We start from the raw sequence: 17,746 nt of genomic DNA on the forward strand, positions 1-17,746 counted from the left end.
ATCCTTACGCCATACTGACTATTGTAGCTTTAGAACAAGTCTTGAAATCAGGCAGTGTAATCCCTCTGTGTTAGTTTCCTGTGGCTGCTATAACTAATTACCATGAGTTTGATAGCTTAAAACAATACACATTTATTCTCTTGCAGTCCTGGAAGCCAGAAGGCAAATATCAGTGTCACTGCTACAAGACCAGGTATCAGCAGGACTGTGCTCCCTCTGGAGACTCTAGAATCCATTTCCTTGTCCTTTCCAGCTTCTAAAGCTGCATTCCTTGACTCATGGCCCCTTCTTCCATCTTCAAAGCTAGCAGTATAACAATTTTCTTCTCTTATTGATAAAGGATGTTTTACACATTTATGGGGTACATGCGAGTATTTGTTAGATGCATAGAATCTGTAATGATCAAGTCAGGGTATACATCACCTTGAGTATTTATCATTTTCATGTGTTGGTAACATTTCAAGTCCTCTCTTCTAACTACTTTGAAATATACAATATAGGTTGTTGCTAACTCGAGTCACTTGGTCTGCTATGCAATATCAGAACTTGCTTTGTCTATATAACAAAGTACGTTTGTATGTTTGCACCCATTCACCAACTTCTCTTCATTTCTACCTCCCACCCTCACCATCTTCTGTCTCTAGTATCTCTCCTCCATGAGATCAAGTTTTATAGCTCCTACATATGAATGAAAACATGAAGTATTTGGTTTTTTGTGCTTGGATTATTTCACTTAACGTAATGACCTCCAGTTCTATCTATGTTGCTGCAAATGACAGGATTTCATTCTATTTTTTATGGCCTAAAAGTATTCCATTGTGTATATATGCTGCATTTTCTTTATCTATTCATCCATTAACACTGCAGTCCCTAATACCCGGGCCACAGCCCAGTACTGGTCCATGGCCTGTTAGGAAACTAGCTGCACATCAAGGCCAGAACTCTGCACACACCTCCACCCCCAACCCCCTCACCCCCTTGGTTCATGGAAAAATTGTCTTCTATGAAACTGGTCCCTGGTACCAAAAAGGTTGGGGACTGCTGCATTAACAGACACTTGAGTTGCTATTGTGAATAATGCTGTGATAAATATGAGAGTACATGTATGCCTTTGAAATAGTGATTTATTTTCCTTTGGATAGATACGCAGTAGTGGGATTGTTGGATCCTATGGTAGTTCTAATTTTTAGCTTTTTGAGAAATCTCCATATTATTTTCCATAGTGGCTGTATTAATTTACATTCCCACCAAAAGTGTTTTCTTTTCTCTGCATCATCAGCATCTGTTATTTTTTTGGTCATTTTGAAAATAACTATTCTAAGTGGAGTGAGATGATATCTCATTGTGGTTGTGATTTGCATTTCCCTGATGATTAGTGTTGCTGAACATTTTTTCATATGCCCGCTGGCCATTTATATGCTTTCTTTTGAGAAACATCCATTCATTCCTTTGCCACTTTTTAATGGGATTTGCGGGGGGGGGGTATTGTTGAGTTGTTTGAGTTCCTTGTATATTCTGGATATGAGTCCCTTATCAGATGAATAGTTTTCAAATATTTTCTCCCATTCAATGGGTTATCTTTTCACTCTATTGATTGTTTCCTTTGCTGTACAGAAGCTTTTTAGTTTAATATAGTCCCATTTGTCTATTGTTGTTTTAGTTTTCTGTGCTTTTGAAGTCTTAACCATAAAATCTTTGCCTAGAGCAATGTCCTAAAGTGTTTTCCCTGTGTTTTCTTCTAGTAGCTTTATAGTTTCAGGTCTTACATTTAAATCTGTTATTCATCTTGAGTTGATTTGGGCATATGGTGAGAGATAGGGATCTAGTTTCATTCTTATGCATATGGATATCCAATTTTTCCCAGCACCATTTATTGAAAAGGGTGTCCTTTCTCCAGCGTATGTTCTTGGTGACTTTTTCAGAAGTCAGTTGGCTATGTGTGGAATTATTTCTTGGTTCTATATTCTGTTCTATTGGTCTATGTGTCTATTTCTATACCAATACTATCCTGCTTTGGTTACTATATGCTTTCTTTTGAGAAACATCCATTCATTCCTTTGCCACTTTTTAATGGGATTTGCGGGGGGGGGGGGTTATTGTTGAGTTGTTTGAGTTCCTTGTATATTCTGGATATGAATCCCTTATCAGATGAATAGTTTTCAAATATTTTCTCCCATTCAACGGGTTATCTTTTCACTCTATTGATTGTTCATAGCCTTGTAATATATTTTGAAAGTCAAATAATATGATGCCTCCAGCTTTGTTCTTTTTGTTCAGGATTGCTTTGGCTATTCTGGCTGTTTGGGGGTTCCATACGAAGTTTAGGATTGTTTTTTCTGGTTCTATGAAGGATGGCACTAGCATTTTTATAGTGACTGCTTTGAATCTGTAGATTGCTTTGGGCAGTGTGATCATTTTAATAATGTTAAGTCTTTTGATCCATGTGTATAAGATGTCTTTCCATTTGTTTATGTCCTCTTCAATTTCTTTCATCAGTGTTTTTGTTTTCATCACTGTTTGTAGTTTTCCTTGTAAATATCTTTCACCTCCTTGGTTTAACTTATTCCAAGATATTTAAATTTTTTGGTAGCTTAAATAGGATTACCTTCTTGATTTCTTTTTCAGCTGTTTCATTATTGCTATGTAGAAATGCTACCGATTTTCCATGTTGATTTTATATCCTGCAACTTTACTGAATTCATTTATGAGTTTTAAGAGATTTTGGTGGAGTCTTTTGGTTTTTCTAAATACAAGATCATTTTGTCTACAAAGAATGACAGTTTGACTTCTTTTTCAGTTTTGATGCCTTTTAATCTTTCTCTTGCCTGATTGCTCTGGCTAGGACTTCCAGTACTATGTTGAACAGGAGTGGTGAAGGTGAGCATCCTTGTCTTGTTCTAGTTAAAAGAAAGGCTTTACAACTTTTCCCCATACAGTACGATCTTGGCTATGGGTTTGTCATATAAGGCCTTTAGAATTTTGCTTATGTTCTTTCTATGCCTAGTTTGCAGAGAGTTTTTATCATGAAGGGATGTTGAATTTTATCAAATCCTTTTGCTGTGTCTATTGAGATGATCATATGATTTTTGTCTTTCATTTTCTTGATGTAATGTATTAAACCATCCTTGCATCCCTGGTATAAATCCTACTTGATCATGGTGTTTTTTTCTTTTTGGTGTGATGTTAAATTCAGTTTGCTAGTATTTTGTTGAGGATTTTTACATGTATATTCTCAGGGATATTGACCTGTAGTTTTCTTTTTTGGTTGTATCCTTGTTTGATCTTGGTATAAGGGTAATGCTGGTTTTGTAGAATGAGTTAGGGAGAATTCCCTCCTCCTCAATGTGCTGTAATACTTTGGAGAGGATTAGTGTTAGTTCTTCTTTATATATTTGGTAAAATTTGGTAGTGAATCCATCTGGTCCTGGGCTTTTCCTTGTTGGGAGACTTTTTATTACTGATTCAATCTTGCTACACATTATTGGTCTGTTCAGGTTTCCTGTTTCTTCCTGATTCAGCCTGGGAAGGTTATATGTTTTCAGAAATTTATCCATTTCCTTTAGGCTTTCCAGTTTGTTAGCGTATATTCCAGTTGTTCATAATAGTCTCTGATGGTCTTTTGTATTTCTGTGGTATCAGTTATAATGTCTCCTTTATCTGATATAAGTTTAACTAATCCTGCTCATTTTTGGTTTATATTTGCATGGAATATCTTTTTCCATCCCCTTTCAGTCTATATGTGTCTTCATAAGTAAAGTGTGTTTCTTGTAGGCAGCATATAATTAGGTCATTTTCTTTTAATCCATTCAGGCGATCTATATCTTTTAAGTGGAGAATTTAATCCATTTACGTTCAACGTTATTATTGATACATGAGATTTTGTCATATCATTAATTGTTCTGGTTGTTTTGTGTATTCTTTTTTCCTTTCTTTTTCTCTTATTGTCATTGTGGTTTGGTGGTTTGGTATAATGGTACCATTTGAGTCCTTTCTGTTCCTCATTTATGTGTTTGCTTTACCAATGAGTTTTATACTTTCCTTGTTTTCACAATGGTAAATGTCATCCGTTTGCTTCCAGGTTTATGATTCCCTTGAGTATTTCTTGTAAGGCCTGTCTAGTGGTGATGAATTCCCTGAGCTTTTGCTTGTCTGGGAAAGACTTTATTTCTTCTTCATTTATGAAAGATAATTTTGCTGGATAGAATATCCTTGGCTTAAAGGGGTTTTTTTTCCAAGCACTTCAAATATATAATCTCATTCTCTCCTACCCTATTAGGTTTCTGCTGAGAAATCCACCATTAGTCTGATGGGGGTTCCTAAAGATGACTAGATGCTTTTCTCTTGCTATTATTAAAATACTCTCATCTTTGACTTTAGACAGCTTGCATATACTGTGCCATGGAGAATATTTTTTTGTCTTACATTCATTTGGGTATCTCAGAGCCTACTATATCTAAATGTGTAAATCCCTTGCTAGACTTGGGAAGATTTTATCTATTATTTTGTTAAAGGTGTTTTCTAACCCTTTCATTCTCTCTTTGCCTTCTAAGACTCAAATAATATTTGGTCATTTTATTATGTCCCATATACCACAAAGACTTTGCTCATTATTTTTTGTTTTTATTTCTTTATTTTTTTTCTGAATGGTTTATTTCCAAAGACCTGTCTCCAAGTTCTGAGTTTCTTTCTTTATCTTGGTCTGTTTTTGAAGCTTTCAAAAGTATTTTATATTTAATTCAATGAATTCTTTAGTTCTAGCATTTCTTTAGTTTTTATGATTTCTACCTATGGTAATTTTCTCATTTTTTGTACTGACTTGTTTTTATGATTTCTTTGTATTGTCTTTCAGAATTTTTCATGTTATTTCACTGAGCTTCTTTATTATCAGAATTTTTAATTCTTTTTCTGGATTTCATAAATTGATTTATGATTGGGATCTATTGCTCAAGTATTATTGTGTTCCTTTGGATGTATCCTATTTCCTTGCTTTTTCATGTTTCTTGTGTCCTTACATTGATATCAGCATATCTGGTGTAATAGTAACTTCTAATTTGTTGAATTTGCTTTCCTAGGGGAGAACTTTTTCCTGAAGACATATCTGTGGTGTTGGTTGGGTAAAGCACATTGGCTTTCCCCACCTGCTTTCATCCCCAGCAGTGATAGCCCATGCCTCACTCATGCCTCAGCCCCAGGGGCAGAAGCCCACATTTCTCTTGTGTTAGTACCTCAGCTCCAATACCACTGGGCCCCAGGACAGTGCACAGATGGGGCTCTAAAATGGCTCCTTTCCACAGAAGCTTAGGTCTCAGGCAGTGTGTGGGACCCATTATGAGTTCTCTTTCCAGTGCAATGCCATCACACAGTCTCTCAGCAGCTCTCTATGTTGCTTTCAGGATCCACAAGAGTTAAGAGGCTAGGATTCTCTCATGGCTAGGACTGCAGGAGTCCCTGGTGGGAATATGGATCACTGAGCGTCTCTCTTACCCTTTGCTTGCATTGGGGAGTCTCTCTTGGTTCCCAGCCAATTCTGACTGAGCAGGTTGCCTCACTTCCTTCTCCTTCCTTGCTTTACGTATTCCCTGTCACTTTTCTGTTGAATTTTAGTGGTCTCTCTGGATAATCTATTCAAAGTATGATTGTCTACTTACTGTCTTGGCTCTTCTTAGTGGAGGAGGCAAGTATGGAATGCCTCTAGGTAGCCATCTTGAAGCCCCTCCTTCCCAGCAGTGTGGCATCTTGCTCCAGTGGTCACATTGCCATCTTCTTCCTTGTCAAATCTCCCTCTTCCTCCTGTCTTATAAGGACAGTTGTGATTGCATTTAGGGCCCACCCAGATAATTCAGGATAATCTCTCCATCTCAAAGTCCTTAAGTTAATCACATCTACAAAGTCTTTTTTACCATATAAGTCAATAGTCACAATTCTAGGGTTTAGGGTCTGAATATTTTAGGGGTCATTATTCAGCATATGACACCATCCAACTTTGTTCTTTTATTTCAAGATTATTTTTTACTGTTCTAGGTCCTTTGCATTTCCATCTAAATTTTAGAATCAGCTTGTCTGTTTCTACCAAAAAAAAAAAGTTGTGATTTTTATTGAGTTTAAACTGAATCTATAGAGAGCTGACATTTTAACAATTTTGAATCTTCCAATATGAACATAGTATATCTCTCCATTTTTTAGGTCTTTTGAAAATTTCTGACAATACTGTTTTGTTGTGTTCAGTATTCGTATTTTATGCATCTTTTGTTAAATTTATATATACATATTTATGTTCTTTGCTATCGTAAGTGATATATCTTCTAATTAGATTTCTAATTTTTTATATGTATCTTATATCCAGAAACGTTGCTGAATTCATCTGTCTAATAGATTTGTAGATTTCTCAGGATTTTTTTATATATATTTCTACCATAAAAAAATAGTTTTAATTTTTTCTTTCTAATTTTTGCATATTTTATTTCCTCTTTTTACATAATGTAAATGTAAATGCATTTTTATAAATGTAAATTTTATCAGACTGAGGAAATTCCCTTCTCTTCCTAGTTTGCTGAAAGTTTTTTTTTTATCATGAGTGGCTATTGAATTTTATCCAAAAAAAGTGCTTGTTCTGCCTCTATTGAGATAATTTTTTTCTTCAGTTCTTTTTCTGTTAAATGACTATGTCAATTGATTTTCAAATTTAAACCAACCTTATATTTCCAAGATTAGTTATCATGTATTCATAATTTATCTTTTTTATGGATTACCAGATTCTAGTAGATAATTTTTTATATAAGAATTTATATGTCCATGAAGGATATTGGTATGTTCTTTTTTAAAATGTCTTTAGGGGTTATCAGCTATTTGCTGTCTTCATAAAATGAGTGGGAAAGTTTCCTCCCTCTTTATTTGCTGCAAGAGTTTGGGTAAGATTGGTATTATATTATCCTTAGCTATTTGATGAAATTAACCACTAAAACCATCTGGTCTTGGAGTTTGCTTCATAAGAAGGTTTTTATTACAAATACAATTTATCTACTAGATATATAGTTAATGAAATTTTCTATTCTTATGTTAGTTTGGGGAAGTTGCTTTTTTTTTCCAATGAATTTTTCCATTCTATCTAAGGTAAGTAATTTATTGATATAAAAATATTTATAATATTCCCTTAATGACCTTTAAATGTCTCTGGGAACTGTAGTGATATCCTCTCTTTCCTGATATTGGTAATATATCTTTTTTTGTTTTCTTTCTTGATCAGTCTTGCTAAATGTTTGTCAGATTTTTAAATCTTTTCAAAGTACCAAACTTTGTTACTGCTGATTTCTTTTATCATTTTTATTTTTATTTCATCAATTACTGCTCTTTGTTATTTCCTTCCATCCTCTTACTTTGGGTTTAATTTGTGCTTCTTGTTCTTGCTTCTTAAGGTAGAAGCTTAGGTCATTTGTTTTAAACCTTTCTTATTTTCTATAAAAGTATTTAAAGCCATAACTTTAAATACTACTTTATTTGAAAAATACAACACATTTTGCTGTGTTGTATTTTATTATCATTTAGTTTGAAATATTTTCTTACATACTTTGTTATTTCTTCTTTAATCCATTGGTTACTTAGAAACGCATTGTTTTATTTTCAAATACTTACGGACTTTCTACCTACCATATTGGTGTTGATTTTTAATTATTCAGTATTTCAAAACTTATTGAGACTTTTTTGTGAACCAACATGTGATTTTTCTTGGTGTGTTCTGTAGGTGTGAATGGAGTATTTTATAAATTTTAATTAGCCCAAGGTGCTAAACAGTGTTTTCAAACCTTCTGTGTTCTCACTCATTTTTGTCTACTCATTCTATCAATTACTAGAGAGGTGCTAAAATATCTACTGGGGATTATGGATTTGTCTATTTTTCTATCTAGTTCTGACAAGTTTTACTTCATATATTTTGGAGTCAATATTAATTACATACACATTTTTAATTGTCATGTCTTTGAAGTGACCTTTTTTTGTCATGTCAGTGAAGTGACCTTTTTTTCATTATAAAATGTCTCTATCTCTGGTAATTTACTCCTTTTCTGGAAGTCTGTTTTGTCAGATATTGAAATAGCCACACTGGCTTTTTTTATTCTAACTTGATTTTTTTTTTCAGCATCCTTTTATTAGCAGCTTATCTGAGTGTCTGTAGTAAAAATGAGTCTCTTGTTGATGGCCCATTAGCCAATCTGACAATCTTTGCCTTTTAGTAGTAATATTTCATTCATTTACATTTAATGTAATTAACTATATAATTGGGTTTAAGTCTACTATTCTGCTGTTTTTTATTTATACCATCTATTTTGTTATTTTGTTCATTTATTAATTCCTTCTTTTGAGTTAATGAGATTTTTTAGCATTTTCATTTCCTCTATTTGTTTTTTAGCTATTTTTCTTGGTCTTGTGTTTTAGTGGTTACTGTAGGGATTAGAATATGCATCCTTACCTTCTCATAATCTACTTGTCATTAATATTATACTGCTTCACATAAAATGTAAAAATAGCACAGTATAATTATTTAATACTCTTATTGTCATATTTCTTTTATACATTGGACCCCCCCTTATCCACTAGGGTACATTTCAAGAATCCCAGTGGTTGCCTGAAACCACAATAGTATTGAACCCTATATATACTATGTATTTTTCCTATATATACATAGCTATGATAAAGTTTAATTTATAAATTAGGCACAGTAAGAGATTAACAACAATAACAATAAAATAGTATAATTATAATAATATACTATAATAAAAGTTATATGAATGTGGCCCCTCTCTCTCTTTGTCTCTCCCTCACTCTCTCTCTATCTCTCAAAATATCTTAATATTTTTGGACCAGTTAACTGAAACTACTGAAAGCAAAACTGAAGATGACGAAGGACCGCCGTATATGTTGTGGGCCTCACAATACACAGTGTTAGGACTTTTGCTTTAAACAATTAAACAATCAAACAATCAATAGCCTTTAAAGAAATTAGGGGAAAAAAATATGTTGACCATTTCTGGTGCTCTTTGTTCCTTCCTATAGATCCGAGTTTCCATCTGATACCATCTTTTCAGCCTGAAGTATTTTGTGTAGCATTTCTTAAAGTCTGAGCTTGATGGCAACAAATTTTCTTTTTCAGACAAAACTTTCATGTGAAAATGTCTTATTATGCTCTCATTCTTTGACGAATATTTTCCCTGGATGTAGAATTCTGAGTCAAGTTTTTCTGCCAGTCCTTCAAAGCAAAGGTCCCCAACCTTTTTGGCACCAGGACCAACCAGGGACCAGTTTCATGGAAGACAGTTTTTCCATGGGCTGGGGATGGGGGGAGGGCTGGGGTGTTGGTGGGGGCGGTGCAGAGCTCAGGCAGTGATGTGTGGGCCGTTTCCTAACAGGCCACTGACCGGTAATGGGCTGCATCCCAGGGTTGGAGATGGCAGCTTTAAATACGTCATTCCATTATCTTCTGTCCAGACAAGCATCTTCCTCAATCTTCTTCAGCCCTGAAGCCTCCCTCAGGACCCTCTGACCCCATGCCACCTCCTCTCCTGTAGCCCAGATTGCCCAACCACCCTACTCTGCTCCAGTCCAGGGACCTCTGAGAACCCTCCTACCCCTTTGAGAGCTCTCCCACCATCCTCCTGTGGCTTTCCTGCCTCTAGATTCCTCCACTTGTCACTCCTTACCCTTCTGTGCTGTCGGCCCTTGAACATCACACTTGAACATCACACATGACAGCACACTTCTCTGCCTCCCTGGTGCTGGCATGTGCTCCACCCCAGCACTTGGCCTGTGGAGGGCAGGGAGCAGTAGTGAGGCCCCTAGTCTTACTGGCAGGGTGCTCTGACCAGGGAATTCATGCAGACTCTTTTATAAGCTCTTACTCAATTTACTTAAATTTCTTTCCCATCAAGTTCTCACTGTCAAGACTTGGTTTTCATCAACAGTGTCATGTTGGCTCCTTTCCTCCCACCATCATCTGTGCTACTCATCTTCCTGAGCAGCTGAACCCAAAAGATGCCCCCTCCCAGGGGTGAGGTTCCAGCCAGGGCTGGAAGCAACACACGAGGGGTCAGATTCCAGGTGATGCTGTGCCCCGAACCAGCTTGGTACTTGGGGCCTCCTTGTCTAGTTTCAGTTTCTGCCACTTCCTGGGTTTGATGCTGACGTTGGCAGTGAGGCTGCATCCAGGATCCCAAATCCACAGATCTTTGCCATGCAGCTTCCATAGGACAGGTCGCCACTCTGCTGCCCCCACTCCACATCCCTGCAGAGATGCCCACTGGAGACCCCAGGGAGCTGGCCTGGGCCCTGTGTAACCAGCAGAGACTCCTGGGAGTCTCAGCCCCCTGGAAGCCAGCCTGGGCCCCTGCACTTGAGGCCACACCCAGCTTTGCACTTGGCCTCATAGGTGTGTGTGTGTGTGGGGGGGGCTCCAGTCCTCGCTGCTCCAGCCCTGCAGTATCCTAGAAAGAGAAACCCCAAAGAAGATCTCAAAAATCCCACAGCCCCACATACCATGCCCCAGGGGTGTCCTTGACTTTGACCCACACAATAACTCAGGGTAAGGCAACGTGTGAGTTTACAGCATTGCCAAGATCTGACAGCTTTCAGGTTCTTTTAGCAGCAGATTAGAGGAGTGAGAAGATATTAGTGCTCAGTAAAAGCAAGTCGGTTTATACATAAAGCAGTTTTTTATATATATGTATTTCATACACATATACATATATGTATAATATATATACTTTTCTGGTTGACCAATAACATCAGCCAGATCATTGCCGAGTCCTCATGGAGACTTATCATACAGTGGGTTAGAACATGGAGCCAGACTGCCTGAGTATGGCTCCCAACTACCTTCTTTTTCCTCATCCATAAAATGGGGATAATATTAATGCCTACAAGTATGATAGTTATGAAGATTAAATTAGATAATACATGTGAAGTACGTAGAACAGTGTCTCTCATACCCAAGCTGTTATACCTACAAGCTCCCAAGACATCAGGTATTAGCAGTAGATGCTGTTACTATGTCTTCTTGTGAAGTACTCACAGCCCTGCTGTCTGGTTCTATATAAAACTATGAATAGAGGACCATGTTTCATCTCCGCACAGGCATAATGGTTCCCTTGTGCCTTAGGCGAGTTCCAGCTCCTTGCATCATAAGCTTTTATAAGGTCAGCCAGGCTGCTGGGATCTAATGATCTCTGAATCAACGCAAACAAATGCATTCACTGCTCCTTTTAGAGCAGGGTCTAGAAACCCCTTCAGTCCCCTGCCAAACCTTCAGGGATTGGTGAACCCCTTGAAAGTACACATATACTTTTGAGCCTTTGTGCTTCTTTCAGGAAGAAAGTCCTTATCTCTCCGCAGACTCTGGGAAGGGCTCCAGCCCCGCTGTCCGAGGCCGTCTCCGTGGTGTAGCATGAGCCAGCATCTCAGCGCGGGCTGTGCCCTGCTGGGCTTCACTCTGCTTTATGTTCATCAGACACATGAATAATTCACCTCTTAAGTCCTGTCTTGTTGGCTTCCTGGCTGTTCCCTGGAACAGCCTTTCCCAGCTGGCGACTGCCCTCAACCCCAGAGCCGGTGGTCTCACCAGGGTCTCTGCGCACCTCGAGAGCTGGCTTCTGTGGCCAGAGTTGGAATCTCGTCATTTGCCACTCTGGCTTCTAAATCTTCTCTGCCCTCAAGAGCATCGCTGAGCACCTCTTCCGTGTGCCACCGTGCTGCGTGCTGGGCCACCTGGGGGGCAGAGAATGAATGCGTCCGTCTTCCTCCAACAAGGAAAGAGAAAGGGGTGGGAGCCACATGAGGGACCAGGCTGAGTGAGACACGAGTGGGAGAAGCAGGAGGGAGTGGTAGCAGGCACGGATGAGGGGACGAGGGCCTCCTGTGTGGGGGATGGAGGCTGAGCAGAAAGAGAAAAAGGAATTTTCAGCGTGTGAAGGAATAATGCCATGATGGAGAGGCCTAGGGTGGCAGAGAGGTATCTAGCAGGATGTTCAGGAATGTCCTTTCACCCAGGATCTGAAATGGCTAAAAAAGGCCTAGCACTTCACCACTGCACCAGCTGGGTCACCTGCACAGCCCCTGTCCACCCTTCACCAACCTGCCAGGCAAGGTACCCTCTCCCTTCCCACGTGTGCCCGTGTGGCAGCGCACCAGTCGGAGCTGGAATTTGCCTCTGTGTGCTTGGCCCACTGCGCTGTCATTGAATTCTCCTTGTATAATATTTTAGGGAGTCTCTTCCAGAAGGTTCTAAAGGCATTTACTGGACCAAAACTGATTTATTAAGAGGATTAGGAGAACGAAAGGCAAAGCTTTTGTTAAGAAAAAAGTCCAGGCCGGGCACGGTGGCTCAAGCCTGTAATCCTAGCACTCTGGGAGGCCGAGGCGGGTGGATTGCTCGAGGTCAGGAGTTCGAAACCAGCCTGAGCAAGAGCAAGACCCTGTCTCTACTATAAATAGAAAGAAATTAATTGGCCAACTTATATATATATATATATATATATAAAATTAGCCGGGCATGGTGGCGCATGCCTGTAGTCCCAGCTACTCGGTAGGCTGAGGCAGGAGGATCGCATGAGCCCAGGAGTTTGAGGTTGCTGTGAGCTAGGCTGACGCCATGGCACTCACTCTAGCCTGGGCAACAAAGAGAGACTCTGTCTCAAAAAAAAAAAAAAAAAGAAAAGAAAAAAGTCCAGGGTCTACACACCCCAGGGGGCACAGTCCCCTGCCTGCCCCAGAAGCTCAACAGCACATAGACGATGCTGGTTTTCAGGCGCACTTTTGGAGGGACCTCCCAGGCTTCAGCTGTTTGAAAATGACAACAGATGTGAACGCCTCGCTGACATGGTGATGCAGCATTTTTATGATGACCAAGAGTGTTCTCATAAAATATGCCTCTTTTGCACAAAACAGCCTCATGCTAACTTGTAAGGCAATTGTGTTGTCTCAACTGGCCAAGAACAATAAATAGCTTTGAAGGCCAAAAACATTACTCTGACCCCAATATCTGCATTGTCCTTGGAACTGCACAGCTGTATTTGTTTTTCTTTCACCAACCAAAGTTAATGTTAAGTGATTCGCCAACCCAGCTTACAGAGAATCGACCCCAATCTGCTGCGTCTGACATTTTTAGGACCACAGATGTTTTCTTGTCTTCCCTTAGTAGTATTCTAGTCTGTATTCTCTAGCTCAGAACCCTTGATAAATATATTCACCGTACCCATCTTCATCTTCTTTTGGAGCATGTATTCTCAGCGTATAAAGCACCCTTCTCTTTCTAAACATGGAATTCCAAAGGCCCTGGGAGGAAGGAACCTGGGTGGCCTGCACTGTTCCCGCAGGGCCTGCCCCCAGGCCAGACTGTCTGCTGGCCAGCCGGGCCCTGCGGCTGGGCTTGGCGTTCACCAGACCCCCTTGATGTGTTTCAGCTACCTCCTGCCACACCTCCTTCCGTCCAAACCTGGCCTGGACACCCACGGCATGCGGCACCCCACGGCCAACACCATTCAGAGGGTGTTTAAGATGAGCTTTGTCCCTGTTGGCTTCTGGCAAAGGTTCATAGCGAGGATGCTGATCAGCTTGGCGGAGATGGACCTGCAGGTAGCGATGCTTTCTTTGTAGGGGGATGCAGGGGAGGCTCCTGCAGGAGGGACCAGACTGAGACCCTTCTCCCAGAGCGATGTCACTGATGTAGGGCCAGGAGGCAGGTACAGCACAGGCTGCTGGCAGACCCATTTGAACCATCCTGGGAAATGCCAAATCAGCACCCCCACCCCCATCCCCACCCCCCGGCTTAGACACTCCCTTTTCGAGCAGTGGTTCTAAATGTTAACCTTTCTCTGACTCCTCTGGAGAGTCTAAAGGACACAGATGGCCAGGCCCCGCCCCAGAGGTTCCAATTCAGCAGGTGTGGACTGGGGCCAAGAATCTGCATTTCTCACCACTCCCCACCCCAGGTGATCCCACTGGGCCAGTGATGACACAGGGAGAACCACGGCTTTAAATAAAGCATGGTTTTGCCATCCTGACCATACACTAGACTTACTTAGGGGGAACTCTAACAGATACAGACCACACCACAGACCAATCAAATCAGAATCTTTGGGTGTGGAAATCAGCATTGGTGTTTTTAAGTTTCCCAGGTGATCCCACTGTGCAGCCAAGCTGGGTGTAGAACTTTAAGTTGATCTGGTAACAGTGAAGACTTCGCCTAAGGAATTATTTTCTGTGGGTTCACTGGGGGTTATGGAAAGGAGTGCCAGCTGTCAGTACACAGTAATTTCATGCAAGACAATAACATGGAAGGCTATAATATTAGCCTAGAGCAGTGTTTCTCAAAGTGGGGTTCCGAGACCAGCAAAATCAGCCTCACCTGGAAACACGTGGGAATGCAAATTCTCAGGCCCCACCCCCACACCCACTGTATCAGAAGCTCGGGGTGGAGCCCAGCACTGTTTTTCACAAGCCCCTGAGGGGATTCTGATGCACTCTACAGTTTGTGAACCCCTAGCATAAACCCTGACTGTTGAATCCTTGACATAACTAAACTCTGTATGAGTTTACTTTTGCCACATGCTAATTAGAAAGCCCTTACTGAATTATAACTCCTTGGCTCAATAAAAATGTTCTTTGATCTTCCCATTTTACTGAAATGGGAAGAAAAATAAACGCAAGAGACTGGAAATCAATCGTAGCCGTGGCGGCTTGTGTTAGTAGGGAGGGAGATCTGTTTACAGCGCCAGGAGGGTGCACTGATGGAAGGGCGGGCACAGGCGCTGGCTCTGCTGGGCTCTGAGTCCATCCCTCTGCCCTCCCTCTGAACTCTGCCTCCTGCCGCGTCCTAAGCGGAAGGTCGCAGAGCACCAGCGTGGTGGGAGGCTGAGCTCACAAGCGGGGCCAGCTGGGCAGCAGCAGCCCTCACTAGAAATTAGGATAGAAATTAGCATAGAAGTCCTGTTGAAATTCGGATGGGTGGCGGAGGGAGGGGAGAGTTCAGTCTCACATTAATCAAAGGCTGCAAATTCAGGCAGCAGTGAGATGCCACCATCCAGCTGGCAAAATAGCAAGGAGCGGAGCCATCATACCCAGCCCCAGGGGCACGAAAGGGAGCCCTCCACACGCTGGTGGTCAGTGCGCATGACAGTCTAATCATTTCGAAATGCGATTCCTTCATATGCACACAGAGCCTTAAAACGTTCAGATCCTTTGACCCAGAAATCCTACTGCTGAATATCTGAACGAAGAAAGTCATCAGAAATCAGAGAAAGTTTTGTGCTTTTTTCTCATGTTCATGACGGTGTTTTTGAGAGAGCAAAAGATTGGAACCAACTTAGACATCCAAAAGAAGGGAATTGGCTCAGGAAATTACTATACTTAATAGAATATTAAGCTTTAGAGAATGAATTTTCTCTGCATTTTTAGTAGCATAGTGAAGTTTTTAAAGTAGACAAAATTAGAAATATAATCTGGCTTCAGCTGTTCTTTACACATATATGTTGATGGGAAAAAATCCCGGAATAATATATGCCAAAATCTTAATGATCTCTCCGCTTGGTGTGAAGTTGGTGTTTTATTTTCTCACTTACATTTTTCTGTATTTTCCACATTTCCTAACATGAATTTTTACTTGTAAAGTCAGGAAGGGGAAAGATTTTTAAAAGGAAAGCCTGTTTTCAGCCCTTTCAAAACGCTGTGTTTCCAGAGTATCACTGGGAACCTGTGAGATAATGCAGCATTTAACCCACAGCGAGGATGGGCCAGGGAGGAGGGGTGGGAAAGACGGGGGTCATTTATCAAGACAGGGCCCGCCCGGCCTCTTTAGAGCTCTGCCCAGGGCCAGCGAGGAGCCCGGAATACTTAAGCAGGGTCTTTTCTCTGTCTTTCAGCTTTTTGAAAACAAGAAGAATACTAAAAGCAGGAACAGGAAAGTCACCATTTACAGTTTTACAGGAAACCAGAGAAATCGCTGTAGTACATTCAGAGTGAAAAGAAATCAGACCATCTATTGGCAGGAAGGGCTCTTGGTCACTTTTGACGGGGGCTATCTCAGGTAGGAACACCTGGAAACACACCTGTCCGGGTCAATGGGGGCCATGGCAGTGATGCCCGGGGCCACCTCTCTGGGCTGCCTCATCCTCTTGGTGTCCAGAATTCTGCTCCTGAGAGCCACTCATGTGGCAGCTCCCTAGAAGCGTGGGACCCTCCTGTGAGTGTCCCAGAGGTTCCCATCTCCGCACCCCTCCTCTGCGCCCCTCGCAGGACAGGAAAGGCGAGGGCAGAGCAGACAGCCACAGCTCAGGACTTGAGGGCTCAGGAGGGGCCCCTCAGGCACCTCCCACGGCCACTTAAGTGGGCCCTGGACGGCCCGTGCAGCCTCCCAGCACCCCCTTGTTTGAGAGAAGAAGCCCAGCTGTGGGGGGTCACTGGGGCCCCCTAGTCCCCATCCACCACCTCGGAGTAACCTACTATCTAACTCAGCTCGCTGCTCCTTTTTATTTTTACTCTTTGAGAGAGAGACAGACATAAAGTCAGCTCAACAGATTTCATGAATGATAAACACATAAGATTGTTTTAATATTCGCAATGAATTTTTCAAAAGATTCTTCAGCCTTGTGAGAAGAGAAGAAGGGACAAGGGGGAAGTAAGTGACTATTGGGAGGGCCTGAGTTGGGCCGCTCCTGGGGCCTGGTGCTCCCATGTGGATGTGTTCACTTAAAGCCCACAGCTGCCGCTTGGCAGACGAGAACACAGCGGTTTGGAGCCATGCAGGAACTCCTCGGGCCACACCTGAGGGTCAGGTCCTAGCCTGAGCACTCTGCCCCTAGAGCTTCCCTCACGTCCCCTCACTGCGCTGTTGGGTGAGGATGGGACAGGGCCCCTCCACGCCAGGTACAGGAGGGGCAGGGCTGTCATCCCAGGGCCCTCCCAACCAGGCCGCCACACACCCTTTTCTGTTTCTGGGTCACAGTGTGGAATCCTCTGACGTGAACTGGAAAAAGAAAAAGAGCGGAGGCATAAAAATCATTTGCCAGTCAGAAATGAGGGACTTCTCAGCAATGGCTTTCATCACGGACCACATCAATTCCTTGATTGATCAGTGGTTTCCTGGTAAGAGAACCTCCTGGAACCCAGCCTTTGTTCATGCTAGTATTTCTTTATGAATTGTGTGTGTGTGTGTGTGTGTGTGTGTGTGTGTGTGTGTGTGTGTGTGTGTATGTGTTGGGGGGTGCTGCTTCTTTGGGGGAACAAAAGTCCCACTGGGATTCAGCCCAAGAAATCCAGGGGGGTCTTCACAGTCCTTTGGTGGGTGTCCTGGCCCCAGGGGAGGGGCAGGGAGCACTGTGGGGAAGATGTGGGCTCAGACCCCACAGGGAATGTGCCGGAACTTGGCCCAATGGCTGCACGTGGTGTGTGGGCAGCAGACGACACTGGGTACCAGGCGTGGTCCAGGGAGATGCTCCGTGTGAGCCTCACAGTGCCTTGTTTACGCCGTGAGGGCAGTGTGGTGAAATTGGGGGAGCTGGCAAATGGGGTCATCCCTATGCTGGGGGGGAGGGGGGAGCCACAGCTGCCAAGAGGCCCTGTCCTCCCTCCCTGCCTGCCCCACCCTTCCCGGCAGTGATCACACCGCCCACACAGCCCTTGTCAGGCCCTTGGGATCAGCTTCCTGGCTGCCCGTTCACCCAAAGGAAATGCTTTTTGAAGTAAAGCTGCTGAGGTCCCTGGTTTGTTT

At 42.0% G+C, this 17,746-nt stretch overlaps 1 protein-coding gene across 4 annotated transcripts in view; it reads left to right on the top strand.

Annotated features, from left to right (window-relative positions):
• Positions 1 to 17,746, top strand: part of LRRK1 (leucine rich repeat kinase 1) — a 135,313-nt gene that overhangs the window by 95,102 nt on the left and 22,465 nt on the right. For all 4 annotated transcript variants that reach the window (XM_076004818.1, XM_012764580.3, XM_076004817.1 and 1 more), the window contains 3 exons: positions 13,443 to 13,614; positions 15,900 to 16,063; positions 16,982 to 17,121. In XM_076004818.1, coding sequence (XP_075860933.1) covers positions 13,443 to 13,614; positions 15,900 to 16,063; positions 16,982 to 17,121 — 476 coding nt within the window. The remainder of the gene's footprint in view (positions 1 to 13,442; positions 13,615 to 15,899; positions 16,064 to 16,981; positions 17,122 to 17,746) is intronic.

This window comes from Microcebus murinus, chromosome 7 (genome assembly GCF_040939455.1).
Source record: "Microcebus murinus isolate Inina chromosome 7, M.murinus_Inina_mat1.0, whole genome shotgun sequence".
Taxonomy (NCBI): domain Eukaryota; kingdom Metazoa; phylum Chordata; class Mammalia; order Primates; family Cheirogaleidae; genus Microcebus; species Microcebus murinus.